A 24,930-nucleotide genomic window follows, 5' to 3' on the forward strand; every position below is an offset into this window, starting at 1 on the left:
GCAACAGAAAATCTGAAACACGCAGCTTACTTGTTTGCAGCAGAGCTCAGAGGACAGGCACAGGGCTGGCAGTCCTCAGGAGTTCCTTGGGATGGACTTCCATAAAAGCCAGGCAAGCACTGATCACAAAAAGGTCCTGTCGTGTTGTGCTGACAAGCCTGTGAGACATGGCAAAAAACTTTATATTTACTTTTGATGGTTTTCCACTCCCCTGAGGGATCTCTGCAGGAATCTGCATGCAATACAGCATTAAGATGCAAGGAGACAACCATGAACAACTTTGAAAATAAGTTGTTTCGTTGTTTTTTTTTTTTAATTGAGTTACAACAATTCCTAACTTTTTTTCTTCCTAAATTGTAAAATGTAACTTTACGTTACAAAATATTACCTAAACATGAATCTAATCTTATTTGGCATATTGCAAACTTGGACAGCAACAAATTTGGTATATATTTCTTGCTGGTGTTTAGTCATTGCCTTTCAGAAATCTTTAAATTTCATGAGAGATCTGAAAGCTAAATCTTCAGAATGGAGAAGTGTGTAACTTCCACTGATGTCAGTCATGGAAGATATACATACCTGCATTCACACTGCTTAATTTTATTCAAGTTTTACTGTCAACTCGAGCAAGCAAAGTTAAGATTTTTATTAGTCAGTATACATTGTTATTTTTTCTTTAGCTCTAATTATTCCGTACTTGAAATAATAAAATAAAATCTTTAATGGAGAAAAATTTACTGGAGTCACCTCAATACATGCAGTGTAAGTAAACAATGAAAGAAAGCGTAATACACAATTTGTACCAATAGCTTGGAATTTACGTACATTATAAACTTGTCTCCCACAGACAAAATGCTCTCCTAATTTCTAAACAGATGCTTAAGACACAACACCTCAGAGGACAACTTACAAAGCAAACACCTTGAGTATCACATTCAGTTGCATGCCCATTGCATTTGCAGGGTTGACAAATACCACCAAAGAGTATTCCATCCACTCGGTAGTACCCAGGGAGACAGGACTGAAAAGAAATGAGGAGAAAAAGCAGCTGCATTATGTGTTAAATGCGCGCCTCATATCATTTTCAAAGAGACGACTTCCGACCACCCACTGACTCGTTCACACAGTGGTAAACTGAATGCTCTTTCAACTCTGTTGATGTCACTGCAAACTTGAACTGGATGAAGGGAATAAGAATTAGCACCATAAAACTTTGATTCAGCCCTTTGTACCCTGGAGACACATAAGTTCAGTTTTCTGCAGATGAATATATGAATTTCTGTATTATAGGACAATAAAAAACAGATGGTCTATCTCATCTGCAGAATCATTAATGATACTATGGCACACGGCTTCATATTGAAACTATTTGTCAAAATAATTCCTGCTGTTCTGCAGGTGGTGCTCTGCCTCCACAATCTTCTATTCACGGATACATAAAATGCCACCTAGCCTTACACATTTGACCCTTGTGATATCTTCCAAAGACTAGCATTCCGCCCTGCTAAGATTCTTATTGCCTCCATAAACCTAACTACATAAAACAGAAATGCAATGAGCAATTCAGATCTAGGAAAAGAGCTATTTGTGAGTAAGGTAAGCCTGAAACAGCTTCACAGAGCTTTTACAGCTACTCCCCCTGCAACACTAATGCTGTAACATGTATTATCATCTTTTAGTGACACCAAATGGAATTCAAGAAATAAGCTTAAAATCCCATTCAGTGTACCAAAAAGAAAATATCTATGGTATTGTGCACAGTACACAGCATTTCACCACAGAATATACACTTTAATGGCAGTGCAATTAAAAGATGCTTGCCTTTAAAAGCTAGATCCTTTCAGAAAAAAAGACCAGTTTGCACACACAAAACAGTTACCTCACATGATATTCCTGTATAACCTTGAGGACATTCACAGAATTCCACATCTGCTGATGAAGAAAGATCTATTACATTTGCACTTGCATTGTCCAGGGTCACTGAGTCCAGCCTAGGATCAAGCATGAAGACATCGCATTATTTTTTTCCCCAAAATTTCATTTTAAGCAGTTTGGTTGGTACCACTGAGTATGTTACCACTGAGTATGTTGCCCCCTGGCAGCAACAGCTGAGGAATGGTCTAAAATCTGAAAAGACTATGACGGTAGTGTTGTCACTGCATTTGCAGTTCTCAGATGGAAGCAGTTGTGCCCCCATCCTGTTATCCTTATTCTAATTCCCATTGACTTGGTGCCTTCTCCTGAAGTGAGGTTTAATCAAAAACTCCCTGTCTGTCATTATAGAAGTACGTGAGTGGAGCAGACTTCTACTGCAGTCCTGAGGTAAGATAGGCTTACCACATCATGTTACTAGAGGTGTTCAAGGCCAAGTTGGATGGGGCCCAGGGCAGCCTGGTCTAGTATAAAACGGGGAGGTTGGTGGCCCTGAATGTGGCAGGGGGATTGGAGATTCATGATCCTTGAGGTCCCTTCCAACCCTGGCCATTCCGTGATTCTGTGATCATGTCTGAACTAGACATACATTGCAGGTGGGTAAGTAGTGAGAAACAGCATCGGTTCACTGCTGGCGTATACTACAAAACAAGGCAAAACCTCCCTAATAGTACAAACAAAAACATTTTGCAGTAGAGAAAATTTTCTCAGTAACCAGTAAAATGATTTAAGTGAATCTTTACAAACATTCCAGAAAGTTGAACACACTATCCCTAAAGACATAAATATAATCACTCCCCAAGGGCACAAAGTGAATTTTCTTCATGCTTAGCTATCAGGTATAATGATGTCGAAGGTAAATGCTACCAATTTAGAGAATGAGGAAGAAAGGCTACTGGTAAGGCTAAGGGAAATAAATAAGTGATGAAGCACTGGAACTGATTCCCTTGAGACCAGTACCATTCTGTTCCTGTATAATTTGGAGAACAGGTAAGAGAGATCTGCAAGAACTGATAAGATACTGCTAATGCTGACTTCAGACTATGAAATGATAAGGTAAACCAGCCCAGACCAATTTTCCTATTAAGCATTCCCTTAGAAATGACCATCAGAACATCTACAAACAGATATTAAAAGAAATTACAGCCAGCTTCTTTATTGGTCGGTTCTCAATCATCAGTGACGGATTAACTTGCAACATACCAAAATAAGCACACTTCTGAGAGTTTAGGAGGTATTTCTCTCTAACAAAGCTGCCATTGTAATAAGGCTTTAGGGAATATTCCTTTAAGGCAGAAAACAATGATTCTGCTTTACATATCCCTAAAACAACCGCATGCCCTTTTCTGCACATTCCACATGAATGTGGACAACACTAGTCTTAAAAAAAATTCAATGGAGGATGTTTTCTTCTAGAAATTGTTAATGCAAAACTACAAGAACCACAAGCAGTTCTACACATGCACGAAAATAACATGAGTATATAGATTAATTTTAGTATTTTCTGTCCCTTACCTGTACACAGCTTTTTTGGCAATGTTGTAGTTGGCCCTGATCAGAAGATGGGTCACATTTACCAGAACAGTCATCAGCCTTTCTCGGTCTATGGCTTTTTTTGTATTGAAATCTATAAAATTGTCTGATACCAATCTCACTGAATTAGAGTACTCCTCATAGGGCTGTAATGACAAACCCGCTGCTCTTGTGCTCAAAATCTGACCGTTGCCCTGAAAGTGAAATACAGAAAATGTTTTTCGTATCTATATGGAAATCTCATTTAGCTGTTACGTTTAGTGTCAGATGCACATCCAGATAATGTAGAAAAGCAGCAAGATTTCTTTAAAAAAAAAAGAAATTAAAAATAAAATGTCTGTATTTTCCATAGATTCAGGAAGATTACAATCCCATTCTCTTTTGGTTCAGAGGCTTCAGAGACACTTGATTTTCTTTTAGAAAAAGAGATAAATTAAAAATCAAACTCTACAAAACAAATTTTTTTTCTGCTTTGCTCTATTAATAAGCACATATGACAAAATAAAGCTTTTTCAGAGGTGCCTGAACTTCATATGGAGCCTTAGCTTTTAACTGCAACATAACTACAGAAAAGTAAACAAACAGAACAAATATTCATCTGTTTCATAAACATAAATTAATCCAGTTTATTGTAGTTGCCTTTTAAACAGAATGTTGCTCATTTAGCAATTACCACCTCCTGTTTTTAGCAAGGTTAAGATTTAGGTATTTATTTTCTAAAAATAAGAATAGAATTATCTGCCTACACCTTCAGAGAAACAAAGCAGAATAGGAGAGAACTGAGTAGCAAGAAAATCTTCATAGTGACTTTCAAAACATGATTTAAAAATTAGATCTAGGGAGGAATTAAAAATTACTGTTACATAAATACTATTTTATGTTCCTTTTTTTTTTTTTTTTTAACCTATTCATGGATTTCTAATAATGTTTGAGTAGTAGCCAGCTGAAAACCATCCACCTTAATGATGACATCCACGCTAGATACTATATCACTGTCCATACTGTCCATCGGAATGTCGTAAGACACGGTATACTTCAAATCCCCACCAAAAGCTGTGAGCTGAAATAATAAAAAAGAAAGCCTTAACAACACAACCTCCAATCAACACAAAGAGAAATGAGAAAGTCCAGTGTATTTGCCCCAGAATAAAAGAACAGATTGGCTCGCAAACACTACTTTCCAAGGAAAAATTAACAGGCTGTGCCTATAAGCATAGGGACAAGTGCTGGCTTGTTCCTGCTGTTCCAGTGGGGAAAGTCAGCCGAAGGCTCTACAGAAGATTTAGATAAGTTTCAGCAATACACCTACAGGTCTTTCAACAGCAGAGGTTTATGCTACTGTCCTAGCCAAAGGGCAAAGCATGCTGGAGTTATTCACATTCCATATTCCACCTTCATGCTCCATAACTCCACATCTGCTGCTGACTCAAAGTAAGTGAAAGAGTTTTAGCAGTTTGACCTACATTAAAGGTACATCAAATAAGAATTTGAGTGAACATTCTCCTGTGAAAAACTACTCCTTAAAGTTATACTTATTAGACTTGCATTCATTTTGTCTGTTCAAATAAATGTGCATGAGCAAAGAGATTGTACTGAAAATAATTGAAGAAGTGAGGTCACCTCTACACTCAGCACTAGTGAAATCACACATGAAGTTCTTCATCCATTTTTGGGCTTGTCAGTACAGTACAGATGTGGAAATAATGGTGAGAGTCCATCAAAAGGCCATAAAGATGGTGAAGGGCACTTGCTTTGAGACAGGAGTCACGAGTATAGGGAATGTGAGCAAGAAAGTTAGTAACGATCAAGAAAAAGAGAATATATTGTCTAGTCAAAGATAAGCTGAGAACAAAGTGGTGTGGGGTGAGCTCAAAGAGCAAGAGGGGGATTCTGCACTATACTTAGCCAGGAATATTATGATTTGAGGAACAGAGACAGGTTGAGAAGTCTGGTAAACTTGGCTTTTATTTGTACTTTTTAATTATAGAAGTTATAAATATATTTCAACTATATTCATATTTTTATTACTTTTCATGAGCTAACCAAAGAACATACACAGCAGTTCTGAAGGTTTCAGTGCATAGAAATACAGCATCAAATTGAAAGACAATGCTTTATGCTATACATGAAAGATGCAAGAGAAAAAGTACAGGGACACAGAGATGAATTTTTGGTATATTAACATCTCAGTAAGTAAACATTTTGATTAGCTACTGCTTACGTACAGTGTTTTGAGAGCAATATAGTATAATTAATGTAGGGAAATTAATAGTTTTGACTCCAAGCAAGAACTCACTTTATTTCCTAGATATGGTTCAGGTGCTGACCAGTAGTAAGTATGTTTCAGAATTTTCACAGCATCAGTGTTGTTGATGCTTATTTGACGGGGACCATCAAATTGGCCTCGCTGAGGTTGCACACCCTTTGCGTTATACAGATCAGTAATAAACCATCCAGCCATGTCTGAAATCTGCAAGAGAAAGTAGTCACAAAACCCATCCACAGATATTCATGTGAACTACAGAATCCATCAGACTTTCATTAACTATGCTTCTGGTGTTAATGCAAGCCAGCAGCTAAAGCTTGCAATGAAATGGCATACTGACTACCTCAGAGCTGTCAAATGATGTTGAAAATCCATTTCTCTGTAAGGATATACGTGCCAGAATTTAGAGTTAGCTCAGGTGCACGTCAAAGAGAAATACAGTACATGTTGCAGCTGCCTGAGGAAAGAATATTAGGTCACTAATGTAACATATAATACCTGACTGATGGGCCATGTTAGGCTGTCACAGACATCAGAAACCCCAAAACAGAAGCATTCTGTGCAGCCTTGAGGATTTCTCTCTTGGAGGTTGTAGAATCCTGGTTTACAGAGGTCACAGTTTTCACCTTCTACATTTTCCTGTGAATGGCATATAACAATTGTTTCACATCAGCATTATTATGGTAACAATTACAGTGGTTTACATGGGATTTAGGTATAACAGCATTAAGAACGTTATAAAAGAACACAGATTTCAGCACAACAGGCTTATTGAACAAGATTCAAAACTTAAAATTAAAACTGATTGGAGAGAGTTATCAGAATTTGCTAGTTCATCAAAATTTAAATATACCCTGATAACAGTTCTGTTATAGTGAAACTTCAGCACACAGGTAGGGTTTGAAAGTCTTCTGTCAGTTTGTCTGTATGTTTCTCAAGTAGAATGGATTTCTAGCTTACTCTGAAGAAATTAAGTGTACCTACAGCACAGCTTGCCTCTTAAGGCCACCACAGCCAGTTTCAAGGCAACAGTTCCTCAAACAGTCATTCACACTTGCATCCCACAACCATCCCACCACTCCACTGCCACCTATTCCTAGAGGAATATCACATATCAACACCTTTAGTTCCTAACACTGGCCTGATGCTTCATTACTGTGCAAAGTGGGCACTTTACGACAGCATGCTACATACCTCTTTCAAAATACCATTTATAGGGGTTAAAAAAAAAAAAAAAAAAAAAAAAAAGCAAAAAAACACCCAAAGCAGGATACTCAATATTTTTCCTTGTTAAATCTGTACAGATGTTATGCAGCTACTTATTGGAACAGTTTAAACAAAAGTTTCTGAGAAACAAGTATAAAAAACATTGAGTAAATCACCATCAAATTCGGCAAGTAGATTTCAGTGGGTACCTCTATACAGTAAGATGCAAAACACTTTTCCACTACCCTTGTCCCTGACCGTGCTTTTTATCAGAACAAGACATCACTGTTCTATCTCAGCCTACAGAGAACCTCAAAAAGATCCCTGCTACATGTGATGATGACACCAAGACTGCGGGGCATACAGTGTCCTGCATATCTGTATTACTCTTTCAAGAAAGCCTGTATGAGCTCTGCAGTGCAATTTGAAATGTGAAGCCTGTGGACCAAATTGCACCCTGAAAAGCAGCCTCCAGTTCAATCAGAAGAGCCACTCCCAGTTCCAGACTTACATTAAATTTGGTTTCACTGAATGACTTTCTGGATTGCCAGAGAAAAATCTGAGCCCTTTAGTAGCAACACTACCAACAGTTTACTCTTGAGGACCAGCATTTGGCATATCAAGTTTACGTAAGGCCTCTCTCTAAGCTGGTAGGTTATGAACTTTTATAAGCAAAACAACAGATCAGTTCTACAAACCACATGAAAAAGCTAGGCAATTTCTCTAGCTTTCGTTCAAAGGAGGAGGATGATTGCTTTTTAATTTGTTAATATTTATTCTGCTCACAAAGAAGCAAAATACTTTTCTGACAGGTTCTTGATGATAGCAGGTAAAGTATTTGTGAGCAGGCCCAAGGGGCTCTCTGACCATGCACCACTCTCTTTCAAAAAGCAGCCTAAGTCCAATTGCTGCTCCCTCTTCAATGGCTGCCCATATATAAGCCAAGCATGGCTCGGCCCGGGATCCACTCCTTTTGTGCACATGGAAAGCAAAGGTGCAAAAAATGTGCCTGTGCCCCCTGGACAAACAACCCCTTCACCAGGTGTTCCATCACCAGCTCAAGCCCTGGCCTAACAGATCCCCAACAATACATAAATATAGGAAAAGTACCATATAAAGGGAAATCTGAGATTATCCTGAAACAATGGGCTTTTGGAATATTGGATTTTTACAGAAACAATAACTGTGTGGTTTTTTCCAACTTCTTTATTTCTTTTTTCACGGTACACTGGGATCGCACGTTCCTTTTGTCTCTGTAACTTTGCTTGGATGAAATGACTTCTTATTTCCTAATGAATACTAAGAACCTTATTCGATGGCTAGACCTCAAGAGCTGGGTAGTGGGAGGGTAGTGAATACGGTGCTCAGATCAAAACAGAACATACAAACTTAAAAAAAAATTGACAAAAGAATTTTGAAAAGAGTAACAAGCTTGAGCTGATGTCAACACACATTCCTTCCCAGCAGGTAGGGACACCCAGTACTGTGAGTATGTAAAGATGACTTTTGATACTACCATGAGTATATGAAGACCACATGAGTTCCCAAATGAGAACCACATTTGTACTGTGATTAAACTTTGTATTGCAATTGCTGTTTTGTCCTTGCATAGTGAATTCAGTACACTGCTGAATCATTTTTTTAAATTGAAATCTTAGGTAACATAAAATATCTTTTTATTAGTAGTATTTGATTTAGATAGGAAATATTTCTTCCTCTACACATAGAACATCCAGAAGTATTTGGTCAGAGAGTATTAGACTGTGACAGCTGTGTTTCACAAATAATCAAATATTATGATCATCAAATATTACGATTATATTCAGAATGTAAAAGGGAATCACTTGTGTTACTGAGTTTACACAGCCTACGTAGGCTTAGAAACTAGAAATTCTGTCAACTTCATTTAATATATGTAGCACACAGCTTCCTTCTCCAATGTAATTGTGCTGACAGCTAGTGACACTCTCTGTCACTCTCAGACACTCTCAGATCTGGCCAAAAAAAAATCTGTATGCTAGGAGACAGTTTCTTGTCCAGTTTATACCAAAATGTTCACCCATAAGCTGCAACAGCTTTAATAGTGTTACTCTAGCTCAAAAGAAAGCAAAATAGTTGTTTCTTTTTTTTTCCTCATTTAAATTGTCTGTTCAAACTATTCCTTTTTTCAGGACTCTGGTTATTTATACATTTAATGATTTGGATTAGATAAATCATGCAAAAGAACTAAGCAGTTTCAGAAAATCTGTCCAACAAACCATGGCATTTTTTGGCTCCTACTTGCTGTCATACTTGGCAACAAATATATAAACTACTGGCTAACATTTGGTTCAAAAAATTGTGTGTTATTTCTTTAAATAATGATACAGAGCTCTATAATACAGTTTAGAATCTACAGCTGCAAGATATTTCAAGGGTACTGAACGTTTACCAAAAATAAAAGCAGTCACGGAAAATCTGCTTTGTTTTTTTTTTTTTTTTTTTTTTTTTTTTTGTTAAAATTATTGATGGTTTATATTCTGTAATCAAATACAATCAGATTTCATACATATGTCTAATTTAGTCATTCCAAAAGTTTCACCGAAAAGCACAGTTACTTTGCAAAAAGCAGGTGTTATAAACACACCCATTCTTTACATGTGGTTAGTGGCTTTTAAGAGAAACATTAGCTCATTGCTAAAAACAAACCCAGCTAGGTACACTGTCATTCCCTCTAAGATTCTTTCTTACACTCATAACTGCAGTTATTATTCAGTTTTAATGTCAGTCAGGCCCATTTTTATAGAAAAAAACATACAGAATATTCAAAAAATATAACAAACTATTCAACATACGATACCGTATATTTTAAGTACAGAGAATAGTTAGTAATTTTAAGTTTTAGTTTGTTGTGTGTACAGTCACACCAAGTTATTTGGTATAAAAGAAGTGAGGTCTCTAGTTAATGAAGAAGTTTTTCTTGCTAAAAAAAAAGAATTTACAAATTCATTCCACAGTTTCCTTTTAAACAAAAATGAGAGTTTAATACTCACTTTGCAAAGACAAGGTTCTGTGCATGGATCTTCATTAATGCTACCAATTAGGCTGCAGTTGCAACGCAAGCAGTTTGGATAACCCCGATACCCAAATGCACAACGGTCACATTTTTCTCCTGTGTAACCATCTCTGCATTGACACTGCCCTGGCCAAGTCCCTTGAAGAGCAAAAACAGAAAGTTAAGAGAAGGCAGCACGCTGGATTTAAGATGTCTCAGAACATATGAGTAACTCAGCATTCCTTTTTTATTATACTCTGTACATTTCACCTAGGTACTTGGCATAATGTCAGCTTCACCATCTATTTTTTGTTCTTAGAGTACCAGATGCACAGAAACTGCAGCCTATTTCATTTTGTGACAGTTATAATAGCATTCATAAGCAACAGCGTCAGATTTTAATCCTTCTCATTGTTTCACCTACTCGGAGCTTGTCATCTCCCACACAAGACCACATTCAGGAACCTGACATTTCCTTCACCTCTCCTTTCTAAATATTTACCATTGTTCTGAAGTGCTACCTAACTGGCAGCCACTGACAAGAAGGTACTGTTCCCTCATACCTTCACTGCCCAGAAACGTTAGCAAAATTTGAAGTTTAGAGAAAATAACATTTTCTGCTCCCTTACCATGCTGTGAATCAGACTGGTGCTCATCTTTAACACAGACAGAACTCAGAGACCCAAATGGATTGCAGCCACAAGGATAGCATGGATGTTCGTCATAGGGAGAAACCTACGAAACAAATATTCTCTGTCAAATTGCCAAGTTATTAACTGGGAAAAATAATGTTACATCTGTTTCTTGTCTGTGAAACTAATATGAATGAAAACCAGAAATGCTGCTATGCAGCAACAGATCAAGGGACTCAATGTAATTTTAGCAAGCAGAAGATCAGGGGATTGCAATCAAGAAAAAAACTTAGATATAGGAACACGATTTGGTCTTCAACAGCACAGTCAAAGGTAGAGTAACTAATGTTTGGAAGTTGTTGCCTGACACATGTAGTCTAAATATTTTTTAGTGTGACAGCAATTAATCACTGTGATGGCTTGCCAAAGATAATGGAAATGTTTGATACAAGAATGGGCACTTGTAGCAAAGACACTCCAGTTCAAAGAGGAAGGAAATGAGAAGAAATCCTTGGCTCTGTGTTCAGCGGGAAGACAGATTATCTACTCATGAAGATTTGTACCAACTTCAAAATCTATACAGCTTTGAACTACAAGGCAATGCAATTTTATGGCAAGGATTTCCTTTTTTTTTTTTAAGGGAAACCTGAAATTTTCCTTTGAGGTACTTGAAATGTAAAGCAAATATATAATGACTCATGGACATGTATTTGTTAGCTAGGAATTGAATACTTTTCTTCAGTGCTTCTTATAACAAGAGAATTAGCCAATCTCAGACTTAGGTTTAATTCTTCTTTGTATTGGCTGTAGGTGCTGCCTAATCAAATTCACACAGACTCACCCTTCCTCTCTGCATCTATTTATGTTGGATTTCTAAAGCACGGGCTTTTGTTTATGTGTGAAAATTTTCTGTAGTAAGACCCTGTGGGAAAGAAATTCAGTTTCTCTTTCTTGTGGGGACTTCTAACACTGCAGGAACTTCACATTTACTCATTAGACATACAATAATGAATGTCTTTTGTGGAACTTAGGTCATTTTTCCAAAGAGTCACACTTGTCAATAAACAAGAAAGTAGGCTTAGAGACCACATATTCTACAATAAACACATCAAGAGGAAGAATTTTTGACATCATATTTCATGAAGCAGAGTTCAACCTTAGAACCATGAAAGGACTCTTTATAACATTGGTTGAAATGGGCTGTTATAGTACAGGACACAATTTTGGCACTTATGAAGATACTGAATCTTTAATGTTAGCACTTTTTAGAGGTTTATCCAAATGAGAAAAAGGTTTCCTATCACAATTGCATTTCCATTCTAGGAAAACATATCTACTTATTCTTTTCTTCTACAACAGCTTCTTTTAAAGCAATAAGACCTGCACTTCCTCACAAGCATTTTACGCTTTTCTCTGGAAGTTTTGGTGGTATGTAATCTATAAAAAAAAATTCACGTACAGTTTTTAGTTATTCTGCAATGAATATATGTTTGAATGAACAATGAGTTGAAATATATATCATACCACACTATCATTAACCAAAACACTAGGATGTTATTTTCCAAATCTTACTTTCTGTGGTCTAAAATATCCATCAGCACACATTTCACAGTTGATCCCAGTAGTATGTTGAGAACAGTTTAAACAGACACCACCTCCTGTGTACTGGCCATGAATATTCATGCTCCTTTTTTGATCTGCAATACTCTGATTGTAATAACAATCCTCAGCTTTGTTATGACAGTTGCACTCTAAGAAGGAACAGAAAAGAAATACATTTTTTTTTATTATTTATGTTGTGTAACAGTTCCTACAACATTGATGCTTTCCGAAGTGGAAATGCAAGAAGGAGAGCATATAAATTCATTTCAGAAGTGTGATTTTCTTCCCATTAACCATGCTGTATGCTTCAGCAATCTCAAATACATTCTGTTTCTTAGCAAGTAAGCACATTTCAAAAATACTGTCACTGCTTCAATAGCATTCCTTTTGGCAGTATTCCGTAAATCACACTCCTGTGAGGAGTGATGCCAATACTGATGTGCGCTATCACTATTAACTGCTCTTAAATATTCTGTCCTTTGGTTCTTAACTGTCTGCAGCTAGTGCCAGGCATTAGTGATGCAGAGGGAAAATGCACTAGCTGGCCCTTGAGACACTCATTGGCACAGCTTAATTCAATCCATCAAATAATATGGAAAGCAGTGGGGCAATTTATTTCAAAACATTTGTTATCAGAACAAAGGGGTTTTTTTAATCTGTTGAAATTTATGATCAAGTAAGAAATCTGCATTTCAATTAGCTAACAAAATGATTGATGCGAAGCTGCTAGTTTTTACACGAGTATAATAAATCTCCAAGACTCTTTTGTCTGATCCTCTTTGAAAGTATTATTGCAAGACACGTCTATGAGCCTAACAGTTGTATTGGGTAGAATACTTAAAAAGATCTAAACAGCTATGACTAAGGTAGGTCATTTTTGGATGCTTTGCAGAATTAGTGTAGATTTCTATGGAAAGCAACTTCCAGAAAGAATATAATTCTTAATGAATTCATCTAAATCTTTGTGCAAACTTACTCTCACATTTGTTCCCAGCAGAAATGGTTCCTGGTCTCCACGGTTTTTGATGGTAACCCGGACAGCATCTGTTACAGCTCTCGCCACACGTGTTATGCTCACACTGGCACTGCAATTTCTAAGAAAAAAAAATCTTTAAATAATTTTAAAAGAATAATTTCTCAATGTTCCCAAAAATCTGTCTAATATCAGCTTTACTCCCAAAATAAGGCAATGATAAATGCTCCACAACCATGCTATGTTAACTACTGAAAAATAGTCTTTCTACAAAAGGAAGGGCAACTCTCCTGTGTTGCAAAACAGGCAATATCTGGAGATCCTCAAACCATTTAATTTCAACATCAAAGAGAAAGAGTTCATTTCAAAAAAAGTTGAATTACCAGAGACCCAGATATGCTTACAAAGCAAAGGAAAAAAATTATAGCAAATCATTTGTATGCATCATGTAATAAGATCTCTTTTAGACTCTATTTTCCATTCACCTTAGGCAAATTGGACTAGTTATATTGTGAAAATAGATCAGTGAGATTAAAGAATACCTTTGTGACTTCATCCAGGGGGCAGCTTCGAGCGTGTCCATAGCAAATACACATGCCACCAACAGAGATGTCCTTTATTGAATAGTAGTACTACAAAAATCAAAGATAGAAAAAAGGTGAATAGATTTATACGTATTTCTCCCTCCTACATAATAAAATGACAGCACACCTCTATTTTTTTACTTGAAAAATGCTTGCAAAGTACAAGAGACTTTGAATTTCTCTTACCTGGAGAAGCCTTTCATTTAGCGAATTTTTATATTTTTCCTATGTTTTTCCTCAGTGGTTCAAAGCAGTGATTAACTCTTAAGTATAAAGAAGCACACGCAATTCCTAAGCTTCAAGAAATATCACTGAATGTGACTTAAGCCAAAATTTGCTTTTATAAGAGCCTTTTTTCACCTTATAAAAGCAATGAAGAGGAACAACTGCTATTTTTGAATTTAAGTTTGTGAAGTCTGAGTATGCTTTCTAAAATGAGAACTCTGCCTTCCTTTAAAATCTCTTTGTGCACTTTATTCCAGACAAACTCCTTCCTACTAGTGTGAGACACTGTTCTATGCTATCCAAATTTTTAGCTTGAGATTCAGTGATACAGTAGAATAGTATCTATTTATATTACCATGTGGTGAGCAAAAGCAGCATGTGTAAGGAAAGGATTTAACTTGCAAGGCAAAGAAAAGGCAGGAAAGACCATCTGGGTTCAGTTACAGCTGGAGTATCAACATGGTTGGCCTGTTGATATCCGGGGAAGTATGTACTACAGAGGAATGAAAAGAAATACTTTTTTGACTACACTTCTAAGCAAAAAGTTCAAGACTCTCAGACCTAACAACCCTACAGTCATCTGCTTCAAGATGAAGAGTTGGTCCTGGGTGGTCAGACCTGGTGACTTCATGGACTGTTGTTTTGGTTTTTTTTAAGGATCTTGGAGTTGGAGCAAACTAGCCTCTTTGACTGAACACTGAATTTTTAATGTCTTTAAAATTTTTATGATGTTTAGCATTTTAGTCTTTTTTTTTTAATTGTTGTGGTGTTGGATTACAATACATAAATAATTTAATGAGCATTAAGTCCTTATGTACAAAAAAGGAGATCCAGACTGGGAGAAGTTGGAGGACCAAGTAGCTCACTCCATTGCCATTTCTTCCCTTTTATCTTGTTTTCTTAAAACTCATACTGTATATGTCTCACAGCAGCTGTGCGCAGCTTGAAGTTGAACAAGAGACCAATGCTAACCAAATGCTACAGAGAGAAATAAATAAAGAAATTAAATACAGAAACAAAACTGCTGTTGAACTCTTAGAAAAGTTCTGCTTCAGCAGTTTTGATTATATACGAGATCACTGATAAAATGGGTATCAACAACCAGATGTCATGCCTTCAAAAAGAACAGAAATGGAATGCAGAAATGTGGAAGTGATTACCTTTTTGTTATTGACTGCACAGTGTAGGGACACTGAGTGAGATATCAGGACTTGGGAACCCCGACCCAAATAAATCTCACACCTTACGGAGATGAAGGTGTGTAGCTTTTCATGCAAAATGCACTAAATTATGCTGGCTAGGCTAGTACTAAGCCTTGGATTACACAACAATGTACAGTATGAAAGCAATGGAAATATTTATTCTCAGAACCCTTGTTCTCCATGTAAACTGCATGCTTGTATGATTTCATGTCAAAAATCCCTTTTTGGGGTGTATTTCTTGATATTACAATACTATTAATGTATCCAAATATCTACCAGGCTGCTCCATGGGAACATCTCATCAGTTTAGCTGTTGTGTTAACTGTTTTCTTGTGTCCAGTAAAGCACAGCAGGAACAGCTGTTCAGTCCTCTGTGCATGCAGTCCTCATGCTAGCAGCTCCCACATGAGGCAGATGGAATGAGCAGAACATACAGATTTTTTTTGCTTCAGAAATGCTACAACTGAACAGGCACCTCTGCTCAAGATGAGAGCAGGGCTACCTGCTAAAAGTACCTATCAAAGTCTGCTAAGAGACAGGTTCCTTTCTACCTTCTATACCCAGCTACTCAACCAGACTTCATAGCACCATACACTCCTAGTTTCCTCCTCAACACACAGTCACGCTGCTGCATGTATAATAGTTCGGCAAGAAGCAGCATCTCTGCACAAGGATTGCCTGGATCAGAGAAGCCACAAATGCAAGAGGTAGGTTGCAGTGAAAGTGGGGAGGACTCTAGATTCTACTCTAGCTTAGCTACTTGTGGATATTCTTAAAGAAATACTCAAAAAAGAGTGGAGAAATGAACATTTCTTGTATTTTTCTGTCCTCAGAAATTCTAACTTCATAGAAGAACTTGAAGCCACTGACCACTTAGCTCACCAATTTTAGGTAAATTAAGAAGATGTCAAAACAGTTAAATATAAAGCAGAAATATTGCAGAAAATTTAATTATGGCAAGCACTGTTACTAGGGGCTCCAAAATCATGTTTCTGTAAGATGCTGAGGCAGTCAAAGTGTTTTGCTGTCTCAGCTTCCCCACTTTCAAAATCAAATGTGTATTTGTGTAAATTATTATTATTTCTGGCCTTAAAAACAATTGATTAAAATGCCTTAAAAAAAAAAAAAAAAAAAAAAAAAAAAAGTGAAGAAAATTCATCATGGCAAGATTTTCAAACAATTCTCTTTATGAATCAGACCACTGAAATCCTTAATACACTAGAAATCATACTGCAGTTGCATAAAGAGCAACCTCAAATGACACTTGCATCAGTCAAACTACACTTTGTTCTTTCATAGGGTATTAGAGATTAAATCATTTGAGCAAATAAATCAAAAAGTAAACAAAATTAAAAATCTTTTAAAAATAGATAAGAGTTGTCTCTGGCAAAATATCATGTTAATAACATCGGAAGGAAAGCAAAAATCTGTTAACAACCTTTCAGAACAATTCAATGGATGGCAAAGTTGAAGTAGTTTCTCAGAGACCAGAAAAGGCTGTCCCACCCTGTCATACTGACCAGTGTTTCTGAACAATCAGCTTACCCTTCTGGTAACAATGGGATCGAGTTCTTTTGGATCGTGATGGCTGAGAGTCATGAGGTCAGCATTAAGGGTTCTAATACGCTGCAGTCGTAGGCGAATGTATCGCGCAGAAGTAAATTCCAAAAGCTTTTGTGAAGGATCATCAGCACTAGGCCTGCCGTTGATCAGAGATGTGTGAATCTAGGAAGAGGCTCTGAATTAATCATAAATGTAACTGCGATCCATTTACAACAACATCTTAGTGTGAGAAATAAACATGTAACACTTAAGTTTGTTTTTCAGAAACTCAGGATAGTGAGATGTTAAATTAATTAAAATTATATTCCCCACTCTCAACCGGCAGGTAGAATTCTTGCTTCCTGATTTACAAGGTTCTGAAACCACCACTCTTGTCTCATTGTAAAGTCTCATGTTCCTGGACTTTTGTGGAAATAGCATAAGGAGAAGAATCATACCATAGGCTAATCATTACTTCCTCTGTTTTTCTTCATCTCCCTTACTGACATGGAACATGTAACTCCAGCCAAAAGAGAAATTTTGCCATTGCAGATCTTTCCTGCACAATTTGTAAATATTGCAAACTATAACTGAGCACATGCTCAGTATGGAGACATTAATCCTATATCCTATTGGGATAGAGCTGCCTAGTCAGCAAGGAACTCTCAGTGATAAGAGAGTACAGTGGGAAGCCACAAGTTGGATGACAACTGAAAGCTGAAGGCTGCCACCGCAAAACCACCCATCTGGTCTCCATCTCTCCATCTACACAATCCCATGCTGGCTCCAGTAAGATGGCTTTTGGTCTCAAGATGTGCAATTTATTTTAGCAACAGCTCCCTGCTCCTTTCCAAAGCAACTCAGGACCACACAGTTTGTGCTACATTTTGAGGGAGAAAGAACAAAATGAGACCAACATGCCACAAACAGATGTCAAAGAGTACATCTACCATCCATCACAAGAGTCATGCTCTGAATTCATCTGCTACACTTTAAACTGCAAAGCATATCACTTATGCAGAGCAATTTTGTCTCACATATTACTCTTGAATTTACAGTTTGAATTTTGTCCACTACTGTCAAATATTTCCCACAATACCTGGCGTTTCATTTTAGTTTCTCCTGCCTCTAGCTCCAATTCTCTGGGAATATGCATTCTCTCTGTTCATGAATAGTGCTTTCAAGTGATGAAAAGTGAAATTTTATACACATCTCAATTCTAAACCTACCCATTGGGTAGAGCAGTAGAAATTTTGTAAAAATGCACTGTAATTTATACAGGAATCTTTCCTACCAGGAAAAGGAAGAAACAGTAGGAGTAGATACTAACGTGTTAACAAAGAAAAAGAATAATTCTCCGTGTTCACTGCTATATTTGGCTAATATACTGCTTACACATGATTATTATTGGTATAGTAAGTATACCAATATATTTGGTTTATACATGTTTGCGTTATTTATGCTCCTTAATTGAAGACCATTTCCCAGCAATTGCAGTTTTAGCCTTGGAATTTAACACAAACTCTGACTTCATAACATAAATTACTGGAAACTGATTTTCAAGCAGTATGGTTCAGGTTGATAGAATATACAACAGTGCTGTTATACCTCTTTAAACCTGGCAAAATGTCTGAGTTAGCTAAAATGTCGTTTGGTTACATACACATTTAGACATGTGGTCCTTTTACCCTATTTGTTCTTTCAGATGAGCATTACAAGCAAAGCATAGAACAGCAGCTTGCTAACAAGTGCTAAAAAAAAGGCGGATGGTTGTAGAGATCAGCTGATTTGCAGGACTTTTGAGAGCCCCATATTTATGGTTATTATTCTGACCAGAACCAATTGTAAAGCACTAATAATACATATTCTTAAAAGAGTGCCAGGAATATAGGTGTGCCTAATATAGGTTTTGAGATTCTCTGTGCAAGGAATACTCATGTCTGCCTGCAGTTTCAGCTACAAAGGAGCAGTCTGTTCTTTGTGACAGCAATTCAATTCGGATTTTCTTTTTTAATGCTTCTGTTATGTTTTTATGTTATCACATTTAGAAATGTTCCAGATAGTGCTGTTGACTGTACACGTGCCACCCAATTCTTTGTACATCTCTGGTTTCAATGTATCATTTCTTCATGTGGCTGCCTCTATGAAATAAATGACACAGGTACAGTTACCAGAGTTTGCTAAAAGAGAACAATCAACAGTGAGGCTGCACGACTCATAATTCTTCTAATTATACAAGGTCCCTGAAACAATGCCAAGGCCAGTTTAGGAGCTCCAGCTGTGCCTAGCACTTCAACAGTTCTTACAGCCTTATCTCACAACCAGGTGTTCCTAACACAGGAATTTTTGTTATTAAATGAAAAACCTAGCAGAACATAGAATTTCTGTTGTAGTTGTCTCTAGAATAAAGGAACTACTACTACACAGTTTATAGAGAGGGAGAGAATAAAGGATTGAATAATAGGAATACGTGGAATGAATGACAAGTTACCCTAACTTTTAAAAGCTTGCTATACTGGTATATGATGTAAAGATAGTAAAATTAAAGAATAACATATCATCTGGTAGTGCTGAGGGAGTTGAACTCTAACTGGGATGCAAATGTTTTCAAGTCTGAGTTCATACTCAAAAACCACGGGTGCAAAAACAAATATACCTCTCCATGTTCCAGAGGAACTAGTCTGGAATAGTAAGAGGTGCAGATCACTTCATCATCTCTCTTGTAAGTTGGCGGCCCAACTCTTGGTGTAATATTATAACGAGTTAAACACTCTGTGTCGCTAATTGCATAGTACTGCCATGGTTTGAACTCTGTGCCATCTATGGAGCGTTCCAAAATCCAGTTTCCAGGTCGTGGAGCATTAGCAGATTTGATGATGACATATGCAACTTGAAAGACCTTAAAAAAATGCGAGAGAAAAATTTTAACACTTCATTCATCTCCAAAAGACCAATAGACCAATTTGGTACTCAAGTTAACTAAAATTTGAAATGCAGTATATAATTTGCCAGGAAAAAAAGGTAGAATTTGCTAGAGTGGCTCTAGATAAAAACTTTTGCACAAATTTTTTATCAAATGCTAGATTAATATTTTATGATACTAATGGAAATATGTATCAAAACTTTTAACATTACAACAAAACATTTATTTGTGTGACAAAAAAATACCAAGTGTGTTCAGTTTGTACTGTGTTAACATGCAAGCTGATATATATTTACATATATACACACATACATACACCATTTATTTTAGGATTACTTGGAAATAACATTCCTTCTATTTAGCTTTTCTGAACTACTGAAGACTTCAAAGTGGGTCCTTTTATTTTTTTAAACATTTAAACAGCTGTAGACCAAATAACTCTTTGTTTCACATTTTAGCTGGGAGTTTAATCCTCTCAGTAAGAGCATTTCTGATAAGCTTTTTACATCCTCTAGTAAAAATCTGTGCATTCCATTTCCATTCTGTGTTGAAGCTATTTAATAACACTTGTTATATTTACCAACACTGCTGAAAAAGGACGCAGACAAATCAGGTAAATGCAATGAATATAAGGCTGATAATGCTATTTAAGTAGCTTTTAAGTATGGCATCTCTCAGCTATATGTGTAATGTGTAACTGACAGCTTTTTTTATTTTTTTTTTAATAATTTGTGAGTGATCTTCTCATGGCAGCTAAATAACCTGCACAGGCCCTTGACTAGCATGAGCCACTAAGACTGAAGGGCACACCCCAAAACTACCATCTTTCTCCCTGGTAACTAATGGGTACTAAGTTACCTCACAAAAGGCCTTTGTTGCAGATTGATAAGACTTCTCATTTGAAATTAATGTTTCATGAGTGTGTTATCAAACCACATTCAGAAAAAAGAAAAATACTGTGTTGCTTAACTATCTCAGAGGTCTGTAGTGTTACTGGAGTAGATTGCCAAGTTGGCTGATATAACAACACCCATCTGCGTGTGCAGTGTGAATACCATGCTGAGTTCTGCTTTGGCCACAACCATTCATTTCAGACATTTTTAAATATAGGAATTTGTTTGATTAGGTTTTGATTTTGTCAAATAGGGAAATAAACACACAGTGAAAAGTAATAATTACATTGTATGTGCAATTCATGAGACTACTTCTGAAACAAAACATTCTTTAGATGACCAAAGCTTTGCTTAAGAGAGTTGCAGACTTGAGAAGGAAAAGAAATGTTGATACATGTCTTCAAATTTTGACTAATAAGGTTTAATTTTTTATTTTTTTTTTTAAATCAAATTCAGATTTGATTAAAATCAGACATAACTTTAAATGTTATGTTCAGCTGGTCTGGTTTTCCTTTTATTTATTTATTTTTCCTCTCTACTTGCTATCATAAACTAAACTACACCCCTACTTATTACACAGTTGGCTGAACAAGAAATGCTCTACTTCTGATTACATGGAGATTTTTCGAGACCCATTATATTCTACAGCTGATGTAGCTAGTTTTAAATCCAGTTTCAAACAGTAATAATGAATTATCTTTCGCCACAAACTAACCGCAGGCACTGCTGCAGAAATACTTTCACACAGGAGTATGTAAGTTGCATTTGTTTTAAATATTGAATTTCTTGGTGAGGGAGAGTAAGGGAAACACACAGTTAAATATAAAAGTATTTTTGAGTAACTCCTTGGACAATTCATTTTATTGTTGCATCATTTAAAGTCAATGGTTTGGTGGTTTTTGTTTTGTTTTGTTTTTCAGAAAACCAGCAGCCACGTTTGATGCTCAAGACTTCCACAGATTGATTTCTCTTGCATGTCTACAGTTCACCAAGAGCTGAAATGAAGATATTTGAAACAAGAACCAAAAAAAAGCATTCATAAAACAAGAAATTATTCTGCAGACAATGAGGTATGTGTAGTCAGCCTGTGTTTTAAAAAAAAAAAAAAAAAAAAAAAAACACTGTCTGGTTTTCCCCCCATATTTTCTCAGGTTTCTTCCACACACAGACCACAAATATCTAAAAGTACTTCCTAAGTAAATTCACAGGATACTGAATATCAACAGCATCAGAATGATTTGTCACCCTCTGAAATTACATAGATGAATGGATACTACATATATAAATGAAAGGATAATGTAGTCAATAAGTCAGAATGCAACCTCTCAGTAGGTGTTATATTCTTACAGATTATGTTTCCAAACAGTGGATTGAAGCTGGAAGAAGGGATTCAGTTATCTCCAGTGTTTGCTTATTAATATGTTTTAACAAATATCAGCTAGGTCTTGAGAGACCTCATATACCATAGCTTCTGCAAACAGATCTGAACTAGGAACTCCACATAAAGACGACTTTCCAATGCTCTTAGTGCACTTCCTAAAAGATTTTTACTTTTATGACTTCTCCATATCTGAACATCATCAAAGGCAGTTTTCTGCCACTCAGTCCATTCATTCACTGCCCATCAACCGGCCACATGATAAACTTGAAGCCACATGGCAAGAGCTGATGATTTCTATGAATTAATCTAACTGTATAGCTTTCCCAGAACTCATTTTCTTATTGAGCTACAAGGGTAAAAAGGGCAAGCCAAAGCAAGGTAGCAGATACCAAGTTGCCATAGATTAGAAGCATCATTTTGCAGGCATTTCAATCCTGACTGTAAAGATTAGCCAAATAAACTTATATTTGAAGAGCCCTTTCCTCATAGCAGCAATACCAACTTAACACACCACTTCTGCTTTACTTAGCCTTCCTAATGACCTTGTTTCCTTTAAGTCAAATCCTGCAATATCAAGAACTTGGTTCTTGAAACAGATTCGGAAATGAACCCTTCCTCCATTCATCAAGCAATTTTACATTCTCTTTCTCTAAACACTCTGCCAGCAGTGGCCACACAGCAGATGGTAGCCAAATGTTCCTTTTTCCAAGTGCATGATCAGTGCTCTAAAACCTACATAGGTTCTGACAAGCACAATTTTCCCATTAATCTTTTTAGATGAAGACTCCCAGTTATATTTTCCAATTTACATTAGTGGAAAGAACAGTAAGGGAAGATGTTATCTTTTCATAACTGTAAGTATTTGAGGCCCAATCTCCAAAAGTGAGAAGTTAAAAGATGAGTCCCGCTATAATTTTTTTTTTAAACCTGTTAAGAACAGGGGTACCTACTAGTACCAAACCAATTAGTTCAAATCTACATCCCAATTCAAACCCAAACTCTACCAGATCCTGAAAAAAAATATGAAATATATCTGAAATATCTAATTTTAAAATTCCAGGATCATTTTCTGTAAGCTATTGTATACCTTACTAAAATCATGTTGGTGTAATGTAAACCATATAATACAACTGACCTCAAATAAACAAGCCTGAAGTAATGCAACAATTTTGGCAGAATAATTCTTCCTAACGTTATAAATTCAGCTAAATTTCTCCTTCAGCATGAGCTTAGCAAGGAAATCTTAAAAACAACCAAATGTGTTTTCCATAAAGTCATGACAAGCACTGTCATGAAAATGCTTATTACGCCTAATATTACTCTGCACTTTAATTACAAAATCCTTTCTGCATACAAAACTTGTTAGAAGAGAAAACTTCATCTTCTCTGATTTTATTTTACTTTCTGAATCAAAAACATCTGAAATGCATCTGTGCCAATCCCCAAAAGCCTATAAGACTACATGCAGGGATACTGAGTATCAGCCTGGGATTAAGATCCCCTAAAAAGGCCCACAATAATAAATTCTGGGGCCTATCAATTGTCTGCTACATTTTGCTCTGAAAGGTTTGTAACGCTAAAAGTATAGACTAAATCTTTTCTGTTTGGTTTTGAACTATTACGTGCAACCATTGTTTTTCAATAAAAGATAATTTTAATCAAGAATTGTATTGTAAGAAAGTACAGATGAGTACAGTGAATATTGCTACATTAGTTTTACATCAACAAAAGTGCTTTAAAGAAACTTGCCCCATAAAACAAATTAGTATTGGGTCTACTGAAGTCAAGAGAACTATATGTGTCTTTTTACATCAGCAAATGATTTGTCCTTACACTACGTGCCAAGAGATTTCAAGATCAAAGCTCTGTAGGAATCACACTATAATATTATTTACTTACACTTTTTTAGTATCAGAAACCGCAAATTGCTCTTATATCAGTCTGAGTAGTAATCATGTATTCATGAAATATTCATGAGCTAGAACTTACTCAAGAAGTGGAGATGTCTTCACAGCTTGATACTTGGGGTCTTGTTCCACAGTTTAAGAACTTAGTATACACTTTTGTCTTCCTGATATGTCTAGCAATAAGCACTCTTAAATACCTTTCAAAGTCTGATACAGAATAATAGTAAAGAAAATATTCTTAATGCTGTGATGGACAAATATTTTACAGCTGGCACAGGGACACTACTGACATTTATAATAGTCAGCTTTATAATTAGTTCATCACCATATCACAAAGAAGCTGCCAACAGGAAAAGTCAGGCAAAAACACTGTTTCTGTCTTACTGCTGTGGATTTTGATACTGTAGAATTGCCAGCATAAAAAGCATGAGATCATAAATCAAATCTCAGTATCACGTACATCAATACTACGCCTCATTCCTAAACTAATCTTTCCCTTGCTCTGGATTTTTGCCATACATCTAAAGGAAAAGAAAAAAAAAAAAAAAAAAAGTAGGAAAAACTACCATACATCAGTTTCCAGAAAAAGCGAAAGGCATGCTTAGATTTTATGACCCATGAGAGCTACAAAACTGTGACACGGACACTGCCAGCATTACAAAAAGCTTAGTAGTTATAAGAACACAGAAAAACCGATGGAGAAGGATCAAAACTACTTTTTTATTTAATCTTGCACCATCAATTTGATATTCTTAGCCAGCTATTTTCATTAATAACATTCCAACAAGCCACTCTTCAGTCCAGATGTTTTCATTCAAATACATGACAAAACATAAGACAAAGGAATATTCAAACTCCCTTCACAATCAAGTGGAAAAAAAAGGGGAATAGGGGCCGACTGGGTCAGAATAGGGGCCGACTGGGTCAGAATAGGGGCCGACTGGGTCAGAATAGGGGCCGACTGGGTCAGAATAGGGGCCGACTGGGTCAGAATAGGGGCCGACTGGGTCAGCATTTTACACATTCAGGTAATTTTTTTATCAGTTTTCTTGTGAATGTGTTAAGTAAGCAGTTATTAAAATCACTAAGATCCTT

The 24,930-nt window shown here is 36.4% G+C and overlaps 1 protein-coding gene across 1 annotated transcript in view; it reads right to left on the reverse strand.

Moving 5' to 3' along the window:
- LAMA1 (laminin subunit alpha 1) overlaps positions 1 to 24,930 on the reverse strand; it is a gene marked incomplete at both ends in the record, with an annotated part of 96,888 nt that overhangs the window by 51,137 nt on the left and 20,821 nt on the right. Inside the window, 14 exons of the mRNA XM_079533878.1 lie at positions 31 to 158; positions 911 to 1,021; positions 1,880 to 1,991; positions 3,448 to 3,659; positions 4,424 to 4,525; positions 5,762 to 5,935; positions 6,230 to 6,370; positions 9,970 to 10,130; positions 10,601 to 10,706; positions 12,176 to 12,354; positions 13,182 to 13,299; positions 13,721 to 13,810; positions 16,735 to 16,914; positions 19,388 to 19,630. Of these exons, the coding sequence (XP_079390004.1) occupies positions 31 to 158; positions 911 to 1,021; positions 1,880 to 1,991; positions 3,448 to 3,659; positions 4,424 to 4,525; positions 5,762 to 5,935; positions 6,230 to 6,370; positions 9,970 to 10,130; positions 10,601 to 10,706; positions 12,176 to 12,354; positions 13,182 to 13,299; positions 13,721 to 13,810; positions 16,735 to 16,914; positions 19,388 to 19,630 (2,057 nt within the window). The remainder of the gene's footprint in view (positions 1 to 30; positions 159 to 910; positions 1,022 to 1,879; positions 1,992 to 3,447; positions 3,660 to 4,423; positions 4,526 to 5,761; positions 5,936 to 6,229; positions 6,371 to 9,969; positions 10,131 to 10,600; positions 10,707 to 12,175; positions 12,355 to 13,181; positions 13,300 to 13,720; positions 13,811 to 16,734; positions 16,915 to 19,387; positions 19,631 to 24,930) is intronic.

Source organism: Tetrao urogallus (assembly GCF_951394365.1).
Source record: "Tetrao urogallus genome assembly, chromosome: 3".
NCBI classification, from domain to species: Eukaryota; Metazoa; Chordata; class Aves; order Galliformes; family Phasianidae; genus Tetrao; species Tetrao urogallus.